The sequence below is a fragment of the Pelobates fuscus genome, chromosome 1 (assembly GCF_036172605.1).
Source record: "Pelobates fuscus isolate aPelFus1 chromosome 1, aPelFus1.pri, whole genome shotgun sequence".
Taxonomy (NCBI): domain Eukaryota; kingdom Metazoa; phylum Chordata; class Amphibia; order Anura; family Pelobatidae; genus Pelobates; species Pelobates fuscus.
The window spans coordinates 315,564,501-315,579,305 of NC_086317.1; the positions used below are offsets into that span (position 1 = coordinate 315,564,501).

At 38.7% G+C, this 14,805-nt stretch overlaps 1 protein-coding gene across 1 annotated transcript in view; it reads right to left on the bottom strand.

Moving 5' to 3' along the window:
• The window catches only part of ATP10A (ATPase phospholipid transporting 10A (putative)), a 184,986-nt gene that overhangs the window by 45,436 nt on the left and 124,745 nt on the right, over window positions 1–14,805 (bottom strand). The window contains exons 8-13 of the mRNA XM_063459159.1: window positions 13,864–14,081; window positions 13,326–13,520; window positions 10,478–11,036; window positions 5,614–5,717; window positions 5,005–5,131; window positions 2,518–2,702 (exon numbers count right to left, since the gene is read on the bottom strand). Coding sequence (XP_063315229.1) covers window positions 2,518–2,702; window positions 5,005–5,131; window positions 5,614–5,717; window positions 10,478–11,036; window positions 13,326–13,520; window positions 13,864–14,081 — 1,388 coding nt within the window. The remainder of the gene's footprint in view (window positions 1–2,517; window positions 2,703–5,004; window positions 5,132–5,613; window positions 5,718–10,477; window positions 11,037–13,325; window positions 13,521–13,863; window positions 14,082–14,805) is intronic.

The window sequence follows — 14,805 nt, forward strand, 5'->3', positions numbered from 1 at the left end:
GGTGTCAACTCCTGCCTGGTGGCCCGGTAGGGGCCTAATCTCCCCTCCACCCCGTCCTACCCCTCAGTCCGTGGTGGTTTCGGGTTGTCGTGCCCTCTGTCCGTTGTAGTCTTCGTAAGCTTGTGAGCTGTCTGTCTCGGCCGGGGAGGGGGGAGAGCCCCATGGACCGGGGTGTTGTCGTGTCCTGGTTGCTAGTCTATAGGAGCACGGTTAGTGTCTGTGCTCCCCACTGTTTTTTTGTTTGAGTACGGGATTGTGTGTTTTGAGAGGATTTCCCACTCAGTGTTGTAGCTGCTACATTGTTATAATATATTTAAGTGTATATACATATTAAGTAAGAAGTAAGAACATACAATTACCCATGTATTTAAACAGAAATAATAAAACAGCTAAGAGAGTTCCCTGGAGTAACTTCACCTCTGGTGGGACCTCGATGGATGACATGCATGACAATCAGACACAGGACTCGCCCACTGAGGCTGGGGCAGCAAAGGGGTGGAGGGTGGCAGGTCCTTGAGTGTGTGGAGTGTGGATTTCCCCCTCCCCCCTACTCTTGGCTCCCCCCCATCAGCAAGTCCCTCTATCCCCACCCTCTCAACCCCCCCTCCTTCCCGAAAATACAATGCAACCAAACCGGGTTAAAACGGGCCCTGAGGCAAGACCCCCAACACAGTGGCAACTTAGACGAGGTAATCACACTTGGTCCCATTCCTCTCAAACCCTCTACCTTCCAATACACACAACACACAGCCAGCATTACATACCACAACTTACAACCGACACCGCAAAAAATACAGCCCAGAGCACCTACACAGGAACGACACCTACCAATGCCAACACAAGAAAGCTCTCCATCACAATTGACACGAAAGTGAAGAAATGCCCATGGCTACATAACACTGCCCACTGTGAACGCGGAGAGCAGTTCGCTTCAAAACAGCCTAGGTGATTTGTATTCATGCAAACGTATGACTAATGCCTGCTTAATATGCAATCTTGTCTAAACTCTTAACCCATACTCGTGAAAATTAACCACCTGCGAATGGGTCAATACCCATTACTAGTGCATCACCTTTTAACAATTGTAAAAACGCAAAAAAAAAGATTTGTAAAACAATAAATAAAAAAAATAATACCCAAAAACCGAAAGGGATTTAATATTGCATTATATATGAGTAAGTTGTATATTAAGAAATACATATGAGAGCTACAGATTCACTATCAAATACACAAAAATATGAAAAAGAAATAAAACTTGCAAAGGAGCATTTAATAGAAGTAAGCTAGACCACACAGGCAATTCATTAGGACAGAAAATAAGAATTAATCGAATCGGTTCATGTTCTCAATATTTGTAATATAGGATTGCTTCAGGCATGTCAAAAAATATTCTGAATTAATTCTCTGTAATTGTGGCACTATGTTCCAGGTGTCCATACATGACACAGAATAAAAAAAAAATCAACACTTTTCTTACGTTAAGCCTCAGTCGAACTATCAATTTGACAAGCATTTGTTCATTAAGAGTCATGAGGAACTGCACATTTCTTCTGTATTCATATCCCTGAAAATCGGTGTAGATTTTAATATCATATGTTTTATTGTTTCAGAAAGGTAAGAAAAACAAAACATATGCTAAAAGAGTTTGATAGTCAATTCTACCAACAGACTTCATAGTGACATAATGCAGCTGGGATTTCTATGGGCTGCTCCCTGGTTTTCTAATTCCAATGCGGATGTCTGCATGTGTTATGCTATGTACTATGCTGGTTGCAAAATGAAAATATGTATCCCATTAGTTTCCATGGTGACTGCTCATTATTTAGTACTAATGGCCAATTAAATTCTATATTTAGTTTTTTTTTTTTTTTTAAACGTTACAATATACTATACTGTGCAGTCTAAATAACTGTTATACAGTCATCATAGTGTGTGTGATTCACACTCTACATGCATCACCTGTTTACAGAATCTCACATACAGTATGTGTAAGGATGTTGTAGTGTTAATTAGTTAAACTGTGAATAGCTAAAAATGGTCAAAAGCAAATAAAAAAATTTCAGGTCAAAATAAAAAAAGCTGAAAACATACATGAACTGGAGAAAATCTCCAATGCTGGCTTAAATTTACAATTCCCTTGTTATTGCCAAAAAGTCATAGTATAGTGTTTAAGTGCCTATGAGCTATTGAACGATTTCAACATATGATATAATGCACATTAATTACTAGTTACTTATATTGAGCCTCATCACTTGGACTAGGTTGAAGCTGATAAGCTACCATTGCTCACTGAAACTTTAAGATATAATTTTTGAAGCACAGAACTTGCAACCACGAGGTTTGAACAGGTTCAGTACACTTAATGCAACAGCGAAATAAGCATCTATCCCTCCGGACTAATTTTTAAATTCATAAAGGAATTTACAGCAGTAGGATGTTTTAAAATATGCATATTTGGTGCATGTTCAGAAAATCATTATGTGGTTCCAAATACATAACATAATGAGAAATACTTACAAGTGAATGAGCATTTAAAGTAATGATATCATCTGCGTGATCTAGAAGTTTGCAAGAATAGCCAATATTCACAGCAGTTTCTTGCTTATCTCCAGTCAAAACCCATATCTGAAGACCAGCTTTACGCAGTTTAGTGATAGTCTCTGGCACTCCATCCTGTAAGCGATCTTCTATTCCAGTGGCACCTGCATAAGTAAAATATGTCTTAATATTTTTTCAATTGCACAATCACATTCAGTCTATTCATTATTGCATATTCCACACTGCTGTATTATATGTGGAACACAAAAAAAACTCCATAGTAGAATGCAAATATATACGTTACAGAATGAATGTAACTTTTTTTGGATCAAAGGCAAAATATACATCATAGTTTAAATTTAATTGTGTAAAAATGGGGAACTGGTACACCAGGAAGCAATTACTGAGGTTTGCATCAGCCACAGGTGCAGACAACACTATCTCCCACTGAGCCACCAGGGATCCTCACTAGCCACCACTAGAGAACCCCTTCCTGCAGAAATTTCTATTTTTAATGGAAATTATTTTGTGTCAGGACAAGTAGATTGTTTATGACAGACAAGAGGATTGTCCTACCATTTTAATACCTTGGTCAAGTAGATTTAATAGACTAAGGCATGCCCTGGGGCCGCTTTCAGCTGTGGTTGAGACTAGCAAGACTGGAAACATAGTTTTTTTTTTTGCGGCCCACGTAAACGTAAGCCTTGTTTATTCGGCCCGTCTGTTTGATCTGCTTCGACTAAGGGTTTTGTTTTTGACACAGAAAACAAATGATGTGACATCTAACCTATTTGTGCAATACAGAGTGTTATCTTATTTTATTAAGATACACCATAAATGAGAAGATTATTATTTGTTATTTCTGGAGCGGTCACTTTGAATTAAGAAACACTAGCCATTTAGTTCTGTTTTGGATGTAAATAGAAATAAATAAATAACTGGAATAAAAAGGAGGTGGAACAATTTACGAGAAATGGCATGAACAACATATTTAGAGGGAAATTCCAAAGAGTTCAGGATTAAATTTATTTTACAATGCAAAAATAATTAAAGATCACTGACAAGACATGTTAAACCACAATTAAATAGTACACCATAAAACTACTAAATTCAAGTTTTTTTTAAGATTCACCTGTAGCCACATCACAGGCACTTCCCATAACGACTTTTAAAAAAAATAATAATTTACAAGCGCTAACCTTCCAGCCGTCCAAATAGTGATCATCAATTTGTGATTTTGTCACATACCACCCCTTCTAAACCCAACCCAGACCAACCCAATCCTGGGTAGTATGCTGGATCGAGCTACCCAATGACACACTGATTCACAGTTAGCCCATCTGCTCTCTGACCCAGCCATGTATTTTAGTTTCTTTACTAGCACAACTCCATTCCCCAAAAAACGTTAAGTGTAAAATTGCGGAGATTAAAAAAAAATATTTAAAAATGTATAACTTAAAGTGTCCCTTTGCAAACACAAATCCCTCTACTTTGTAGGTGCTTGTGTCTATGCAATACAAGGAATATTGCCATAGAACAATCCCCCAAACTAACTGGGTTAAGATTTACCATTCTGCTACATTTCATATCCCCTAATTATCCCATGCACATATTGTGTGTAACTAACTCCTGATCACATTTTCCCACACTTACTGATAATTGTAATTAGGCACATATTTTTAATTATTTCTGAGAAAGCAGCAAAGACAATAAAGATAGTGCAGTTATATTCAAGCTGCTGAGAGGCAAATGTAATTGCTAATCCTTCCTTGGAGACAGGAAAAGAAATGAATATAATATTATATAAATAAAATACATAAATAAAAAACAAAAACAAAAAAAACCCCAAACACTCTTCCATTCATATTAAGAAAAAGCAATTTAGGGAATTTCCAAGTCTATTTTGATCTGGATATGATTTACCAGTCACAGTTATTGCAGTTTCCAGTGTTTAGGTCAGGCTTCCCCAAACTCCGGCCCTCCAGGTGTTGCTGAACTACAACTCCCATGATTCTATGAATGAAATAGATAGGCTGAGAATCATGGGAGTTGTAGTTCACCAACATCTGGAGGGCCGGAGTTTGGGGAAGCCTGGTTTAGGTTAACAGTTATGTAACTTTGTAGGAATTTCAAGGAGAGACTCTCTCTTCAGAATAAGACAGCTTAAGGAGAACAATGGCTTATTTAGGACAAAGGTACATTTCTGGCTGAGAATAATGGGAAACATTGTCCAAATCATCTGTTGCACCAGAGGTTATCCATTGCTAATTTACGGAAACAGACAAAAATCATCGTTCAAATCTAATTAATTCTGCTAATTTAGAAGAATTTTGTTAACAATGTATTTCCCATGGCCAGCATTAGACAGTAAGCAAAGCATTGCATTGAACACTGCCAATAGCACTTAAATGATTAAAAGCATAAACAACTGCTATTTCAGTATTAAAATAAGATTAATAAACGCACCAAGCAAGTGCAGATTGGTCTCCAGGCGAACTGCAGATTGGAACAGTAGCTCTTCTCGATTCTCTAACGAGGATTCTGCTTGTAAATGAAATTTCAACCAACAAGCATATTCTTCCTTACTAAGAACCTAAAGGAGAAATCAATTTAGATGGTGCATTATTTATGTGTTATAAGCTCAAACATTCCATTCTAGTTTCATAATATATGGACTTTGTTTAGTCACTGCAGATGAACGTTGCAAAATAGATGGATTTTTACTAAGTAGGTATTTTTCAAACTGTATTTTTCATCATTTATTATTTTATATGCTCAACATGTTTACACCACCCAAAACTAAGATCATGCTCTCAGTTCTCCCTTGTTTTATCCTTAATGCCAATGTTTTTTGGTTTTGCTAGGTTTCAAAGCATTTATTAACCGTATATGGCAATTGTTGTTATTTCAGCATGTCTAATAAAATATACATGCAATACAATGTATCTTTATGCACTTTGATAAAGTTAAAAACAATTTCTTAAAGGAAAGAAGTATATGGTGTGATGGAATGTAAGTCATATTTTGAACTCACAACTTCACTGGTGAGTATAAGAGTCTATAACAAACGCTTACACGTTTTGCAATACATAAGGTCCGTAATCCATCAACCGCATAGTAGTTTAGGTAACTTTGTGTTTTGGCTTGAATTTTTCTTTGGTGTTTTCCCACAGTGTGATCTACAAAACAGAGCAATAGGAACTTGGTAAATAAGTCTTGCACACATCAAAATTGATAATAGTACACAATTATGAAAAGAAAATGTCAAGCAAAAATAGATCACTTTCTGCATTAAAGACATACAATGCCCTCCGCTAATAGCAGCACCCTTAGTAAATATGAGCTAAGAAGACCAATTGTTTTTATTGTTTAACCTTTTGATTCTTTTTCCCCCAAAATACTCTGCTCTTATGGATATCAAACAATTGTAAACACAACACAGTTAATAGAAAAAAAAAAAATCTTTGTTAAATATACATGTAAAGTATATGTATATATATATATATATAAATAAATAAAACAAAAATAGTCAGCACTCCCAGGGTTTGTAAAAAAAAAATTCCAATTTTACTTCAATAGTCGCCATTTCAGCTCCACTTGGGAGCTTTCATCAGGACAGCATACATAAAACAAATGAAGCACACAATGTTCAAATAAAGACAATAATCAAAAAAGAAAGACTTACAGATCAGCTGTGTAGAGGGCCAGCCATCCTGCTCTCCGAACGCATGAACAGACACCGCCCAGCATCAGCGTTTCATTAATCAGGCTAACATTCTCTTGTTGCCATGGTGATAATGACACTTAGTCTATTATTCAACTTCCGGATAACATCCTAGGCGCCAGCGTTCCCCGTCGCAAGCAGAGCAGTCGCATGGTGGAGGAGCTCCCGCCACACAAACTACTTATTGGGATAAACGCACACTTTTCAAGCCTGAAATGATACCGGGGCACGCTACCCATGTCGGGGGCTCCCTGGTGAAGTATCCGATACCGGACTCTAGTGTATCCCGTAATCGAGAAGCCAAGGCGGCAGGGTGCAGCCTGCGGTGGATGGAGCTGAGGGGAGACAGCCGCTCTCCTCGCCCCTACGCCGGAGATACCAAGCCACTGAGCACCCGTCCCCCCCCTCACATCCCCCTCTCCCCCCCCCCCAGGACTGGTGGGGGTGATCCCGGACCAACCCCCCCATGCAGCGGGGCTAAATCATGCACCGACAGGGGAACCTCTCAAGCAGCCCTTCACTACACGGGCCTACAAAATGGCGGACGCCACATATGCCCACAACAGCCACACGGAGAGGCAAAATATACAGACCAAGCTTGATGCCCTATTCGAAGCCTTTTGGGCGACACTGGCGAGCAGAGGCAGACAGGCCGCAGAACCAGAGCACTCACCCAATAGAGAACCCGCGCATACCCGCCAGAACCACACAAGCCCCTGCCTGACGAGGCCTACAAGATGGTGCCGGAGAAGGAGACCCCTCCCGCCTACACATAAACGAGCGAGACCGCGGCACGCACAGAGGCCTGTCCGAAGTAGCTCACAAGCTCCCCACAGAACCGGCATGAAACCGAGACCCACGACACACCCTGCAACTGGCAAGCTTCCCACATGGCTCGGAATCCGCATGAAACCACGGAGGGCACTAGGGTATAAGAGAGGAACACCACTCACCTGTGTCACCAGACCAGGCCATCACCGCGACGAGCGGACAAGCCAGCCGCTGGAACCAGCGACGCTGCATCTTGCTGTGACCCAGCAGGACTCTTACGTATCCCCAACAACTTTCCCTGTGCTGGGTATTGGCTGACAGTGGACTCACAAGATGGGAACCACAAAGGTACACTTCCAAAGCCTTTGCTACAACAGACGCTGGATAGGCCACATTGCAGCCTCCTAAACAGAGACTCACCAACAATGCAGAATCGTATAGAAATGTTCACTCTTTAACCACTCTTATATAGCTAGCACTCTCACAATATGTCTTACATACAAGTATATTGCTGTACTGCACACACAAATCACGCTCTCAGGTAGCCTGTCATGTAATCACCTAGAGAAGTTGAGCCCGACTGCCTGGTACTCATGTAATACTCTCCAATGTTTAAACCGTATTACTCACTCAGTAGGCACATGAGCAAGTTATAATTTTTACTTTATTTTAGTCCCTTGTAGACTTTTAAGAATCGACTATACGTGGTAACGATGTTTAAAATATACCTATCTTTTTAGCCTGTATTGTGTTACTGAAGTTATAACGCTGCTTGATATCGCACATAAGTCTAACCACTTTCTTTACTACTACGCTAAACTTACCAGAACCACTCTTCTTAATATAAAATGAGGCTAAAAGTTATATAGAGATGATATAAATTGCATTGTATTATACCTGTTATGTATGAAACTTTATCGTCTCCCATCTGTCATTCTGTACCCCATATAATTTTATGCCTCAATAAAAAAGATTGTCAAAAAAAAAAAAAAAAATACACTACGCGAGTACCTGTACCAGAGCAAAAGCATTAACCATGAAAGCGGCAGGTCTCTTACAACCAATCTCTTTCCCACCCTGCAGTCATATCACCGTCGACTTCATTGTTGATCTTCCAGAATCCTATTGATATGATACCAAGAAGGCATATTTCTCAATGCTTTCCTATGGACGTTCTGCACGCTGAATGCGATTTTCGCATCCAGCGTCGCAGAAGCGCATCTAGCGGCTGTCAGGCAGACAGCCACTAGAGGCTGGATTAACCCTGCAATGTAAACATAGCAGTGTCTCTGGAACTGCTTTGTTTACATCTGAAGGGTTAAAACCTGGGGGACCTGGCAACCAGACCACTTCATTGAGCTGAAGTGGTCTGGGTGACTATAGTATCCCTTTAACTTTATTTTAAGGATTTATTTTATATTTCTGTTTTGCAAAAATAATTTAAATAAAATAAAATGTATTTATATCTATCCATCCATCCATCCATACATACAGAGAGAGAGAGAGAGAGAGAGAGAGAGAGAGAGAGAGTTTTCTGAAAATGTTGCACTTGAACAAAAGCATAATACTTTTCACTGTTTGGTAAGGGCTTGATGGCATTGATGATTACCTTCAGTAGTCTTTAGAATTTAAATTTTTACATGAAGACAGTCACACTAAAAAAACATTTGCTTTTAAATGAAATTCTAATTTGCTTGCTATAAAACCAGTCTGCTGAGCTCTGGTCTGACAATATTCTGGAATTCTTGTGTATACCAATAGAAGTACCATATACTGTACTGGTATACTATCATGGGCATACTCCATGGCTGTGTTATTCCAGCTACCTCTTGTTCAATATGCGGCAACGGAATGTGTGGGGACGGAGGTTGGGTGCAACGTATTTAACTAATTGGCAAGAATTCAATGTACAATTTAAAAAAAACAAAAACAAACAAACAAAAAAATCTTGATAATGAAGTAAAATCTGCATTTTGATTAGCTATATTTGTTTCCCGGCTAGTCACCCATTTCCCATAATCATTGTACTATGTGTATATATTTGCACATGGCTTCAATGTACATAAAATATACATAGTAAAATCGTATTAATGAAGCGGAAAAATTGATCGGTTTGGTTAACTAGTTATTGTATCAAAGCAGGAATATAAAATATTTAACAAAATAATATGCTAACATTTCTGGCAGTGAAATGCAGCTAACCCCAAAATGTAATTGTTAATGTTAAAATCAACCTCCCCAAGGGCTAGCTGTGCCGCAATAGATTGGAATCAGTATGGTTCCTGCGTGTTGATAAAACTTGTTTTCAGTATTAATTGAATGTCTTATATCTATTTCTGGAGCTGTAACAGCAGAAAGAAAAACCATAGTCTGGTAATATGCCCAGACAGAGTAGATATCTGATACCAGCAGGCCTGCAGCTGCTAGCATTGTGTCTTATCAAGTTTTTTGGGTAGGTCTGATGCAAGGAGGATTTTTTTAAATTAAGTAACAAATAGCAATTCTGTATTGTGCGCGGAGGAGGCAAAGCAGCAACCCAGCACAGGACGGGGAGGCAAAGGGAGCTTTAGTGCCAGGAATACAGCTTTGTATTCCTGGCACTATGGCATCCCTTTAACCCCTTAAGGACACATGACGTGTGTGACATGTCATGATTCCCTTTTATTCCAGAAGGTTGGTCCTTAAGGGGTTAAATTCCTGAAATTTAACTTCCACTTTGTTGTGTGTCCATGTGTATAAATACTCATTCTGCTATGCTTAATTACATTGCTTTAACTGTATAACTTATTTTGGGCCACCCTGTATATATTTATATATCATTTTTTTAAATATTTTAAAATAACAAGATTAATAAAAATACACATTTGTATGTGTATTTTTTTTTTTTTTTAATCTAGTTATTTTCAAAATCTATTCAGTATTTTTTAAATGAAACGTTTTCTAGCTAGGATTTGCTTTCTTGGGGCACAACGTGCATTCAGCATCAACCAGGGAGTTCATATAATTTATTTCCACCAGTGCTTGGCTGCCGATATCACTTCATCGGACAGGTAGTTTTTTTTCTCAGTAGCAGTCACAGAAGGTTTAAAAATTACGTAATTCTAAGATGATGGCCAGCACACTAGAAAACTAAGTTGCAATTACAGCTTAACGTACAATATCGTTTGTGATGTGAAAATAATATTAATTTATTAGGAACATTGTATTGAACGGACTCATGTAAAGGAGGTACATAATTCAGTGTCTTTAAATGCACATCAACTTCCAGTAATTTCATACCAATATCAATAACGCACATTGTCACTAATAAAGAGCAAGTGAAGCACAACTTTGAAAAGTGCCAAAGTGTGTACCAACATTCGAACAATAGTTGATAAGTCAATAGGGTCATCCATTGGCATCAATTATATAATTTGGATTCAAATAAAAAAAAATACTCCTTACCTTTAGAACAGGACTGAACAAGATCCAAAACAACAGAATCTGCTCCTTTAGTGTATACAACAATTTCATCTGTGAGGGGATGCCTAACCACAACAGACATTCTTTTTCTGGTGGAATCAAAGCCCAGCGTGTGTAAGAGTTCAAAGGTCAATCTACCCAAGTGTGGGAGTTCCACTGTTACTTGATCAGACAGCCTACCGACCAGTGAGCAATGATATGCTCTGGCGGCATATACAAGAGCAGCTTCATCAGGAGATTCGGCTTCATAGCGCAATTCTCCTTCTTGCCCATCTGATGCAACTCTATTTCCTGTCTGAGAGCAATTTCCATTAAAAGTCCTCTGTGGAGAGTTTGAAAGGTTTCCTTCCAACTTCATAAAATTGCCATCAATTGAACTGGAGGATAAGACACCGGATCCAACTCTGTGCATAGATTTGCTTGTTGAAAGACTGGATGAACTGCTGCTGTTTGATCCGGATGTTAAACGACTGGGAGTAAATTTGCGAATGAAGTCCTCTATTGTCTTGACAGGGGATTTAAGTTCAAACCGAACTCTAACCTAACAAAAAATAAAAGGAATAAAAGGAAAATGAATAACATATATATATATATATATATAGCCAGCAAAGACAAACAATAATGTGTGCCATGTAGTTATTAAAAGAAACATGTATATTCCTTAAAATACTGCCAGTGAGGGGTCAGGACACAGGGCATCCTTGGCTTGTATCAAACTGTTCAAAAATGGTTTGACACAAATAGGGCACAATGGCAGCTCCAGAACACCCATTTTGCCAGCCTCGTGGAGTTGTAATCAAGCAACAGCTGAAGTGATGACGTGCCCACAATGGCTCAATGTTTGGCAATATATTTTGCTGTAAATTATGTTTCCTATTTAATATAACGGATGATTCCACAAACACTATTCTAATAACTATGCTAAAATACATAAAACAAGATACACCTTGAAAAAAAAAAGCAGAGAACATTCATAGGGAAACAACGTTATGCAAAAATACAGTTGCAAGAAAAAGTATGTGAACCCTTTGGAATGATATGGATTTCTGCACAAATTGGTCATAACATGTGATCTGATCATCATCTAAGTCACAACAATAGACAATCACAGTCTGCTTAAACTAATAACACACAAAGAATGAAATGTTGCCATGTTTTTATTGAACACACCATGTAAACAATCACAGTGCAGGTGGAAAAAGTATGTGAACCCTTGGATTTAATAACTGGTTGAACCTCCTTTGGCAGCAATAACTTCAACCAAACGTTTCCTGTAGTTGCAGATCAGACGTGCACAACAGTCAGGAGTAATTCTTGACCATTCCTCTTTACAGAACTGTTTCAGTTCAGCAATATTCTTGGGATGTCTGGTGTGAATCGCTTTCTTGAGGTCATGCCACAGGATCTCAATCAGGTTGAGGTCAGGACTCTGACTGGGTCACTTCAGAAGGCGTATTTTCTTCTGTTTAAGCCATTCTGTTGTTGATTTACTTCTATGCTTTGGGTCATTGTCCTGTTGCAACACCCATCTTCTGTTGAGCTTCAGCTGGTAGACAGATGGCCTTAAGTTCTCCTGCAAAATGTCTTGATAAACTTGGGAATTTATTTTTCCTTCGATGATAGCAATCCGTCCAGGCCCTGACACAGCAAAGCAGCCCCAAACCATGATGCCCCCACCACCATACTTCACAGTTGGGATGAGATTTTGATGTTGGTGTGCTGTGCCTCTTTTTCGCCACACATAGTGTTGTGTGTTTCTTCCAAACAACTCAACTTTGGTTTCATCTGTCCACAGAATATTTTGCCACTACTGCTGTGGAACATCCAGGTGCTCTTGTGTAAACTGTAAACGTGCAGCAATGTTTTGTTTGGACAGCAGTGGCTTCCTCTATGGTATCCTCCCATGAAATCCATTCTTCTTTAGTGTTTTACGTATTGTAGATTCGCTAACAGGGATGTTAGCATTTGCCAGTGACTTTTGTAAGTCTTTAGCTGACACTCTAGGATTTTTATTCACCTCATTGAGCAGTCTGCGCTGTGCTCTTACAGTCATCTTTACAGGACTCCTAGGGAGAGTAGCAGCAGTGCTGAACTTTCTCCATTTATAGACAATTTGTCTTACCGTGGACTGATGAACAGCAAGGCTTTTGGAGATACTTTTATAACCCTTTCCAGCTTTATGCAAGTCAACAATTCTTAATCGTAAGTCTTCTGAGAGCTCTTTTGTGCGAGGCATCATTCACATCAGGCAATGCTTCTTGTGAAAAGCAAACCCAGAACTGGTGTGTGTTTTTTATAGGGCAGGGCAGCTGTAACCAACACCTCCAATCTCATCTCATTGATTGGACTCCAGTTGGCTGACATCTCATTCCAATTAGCTCTTGGAGAGGTCTAGGGGTTCACATACTTTTTCCACCTGCACTGTGAATGTTTACATGGTGTGTTCAATAAAAAGATGGCAACATTTCATTCTTTGTGTGTTATTAGTTTAAGCAGACTGTGATTGTCTATTGTTGTGACTTAGATGATGATCAGATCACATTTTATGAACAATTTGTGCAGAAATCTTTCCAAAGGGTTCACATACTTTTTCTTGCAACTGTACTTCATAACATAACTCCATGGGTTAATTACTTAGACCAAAACTGTACAGTTTTTGTTTATCAGATTCAAGGTTTAATAAATTAACTCCAGAAATAAAGGCTTGGCAAATAATTGCAACAATGATTCTTGTAGTGAAAATAAATAAAGGGAAAAAAAACAAATGAGGATAAAGGATATAAAAGCATGTGAAAAAAAAATAAAAAAAATTATTCCGGATGTTTATTACCTTTTGTCTTGGCTGGTTTGGACTGGTAACCACTACAGTATTACAAATTGTCAAGGCAACAAAAAAGTCAAAAATATCCAAGAGTTCAGGTGTAAGTTGAGAAAATAGTTGATCTCGATGTTTCACAATCTTCAATGCTTTTGTACAATCGTTTACTTTTTCCAGTAGTTTCGGGTCAGGAGTAATGTCTTTTTCCTTATTAAAAATAAGGCAATAATTAATGCAAATTAGTCATCAGCAGAAGAATGAAACAGTCATATTTTATAAAGAGATCCAGATGTTCCTTTTCATAAACTGACATTTATCCTCTTTTTTTTAATGTATTTGTGATACTCTGAATGTGATTTAACTTCCTGCACAGAAGTCTTAATTTTTTGCAGTACCAAATATTGTTTTATGGAAACACAGGTAAAACATATAGCAGGCACAAGAGTGGCCTGTTTCAAGTATGGGAAATAATGGTCATTAGACACATCCAAAAACTATTTTATATTTCTCTCTTAAATGAGTATATTATTTAATATATGGTTGAACTAACCATAGGGCTACTGAAAGCAGTGTGCTTTGAAAGGATGCTGGCTTTCATTGCTTCGGCTCTGCTGCCTGTACGACGGTGAGTCTTGGTACTATGACTACGGTGAACAGCTTTCACACTATGATGGCTGCCACTGCTGTCACGCCGAGGAAGGGTGCCTGTTTTTGGTCCAATGTCATCATCTTCTGAGTCTGCTTCCTGATACATTGCAAGACGTTTTGCTGTAATTGAAAGAAAAAAAGTTTTCTCTTGAGTAAAAAAAATACACAAGATCATACATACAAGGATCATGTGCTTATACACCTTCAGAAACAGTCAGTATAACATTCTTAAGCAATATTCTTTCTACATAACCCCAGACACTGGGAAGTATGAACTCAGGAACAAGTGTGGATGGGCCTTAATGAGGTACAAATACTGGAACCAGCAAAACCAGGGGGGGGTTCTGCCTGTAAAGGAGTGTGTCAGCCTGGCTAGAATGCATACTAGGCTGAGTGACAGGTAACATGGCAAACCCCACAAAGAGCAATGCTGAAGTGCTCTTTGTTTCGCCCTAGTACCCACCGCACAATGCCAGTGCGTCTATACATGCTCTTGTGTTGTGCTTGCAGGGAACAGTTCCCTGGTGCCCCTGAATGTGGGACACTAGGCGCCTAACCTACAATGAAAACAGTGAGCCCTTATAATGGCATGCCTGTAGGATCTGGGACTGTTGGGGAATATGTATCTACAATGTTAATAAGCTCATTCTAAAACTAAGTTTCTTTCAAATTGTATGTGAATTAATCACTCATTTTCCCCTCAAACTTTTAATACATTTTTTTCTCTTCAAAAAACGTTGTTTATTTTCCTAACAATGCACTACCTGTTGTGTGTATCTGCACATTAGCACAGCCTTCTCCTATGTATTCACCTTTATAATTATTGATACTAAAAATGTATGCC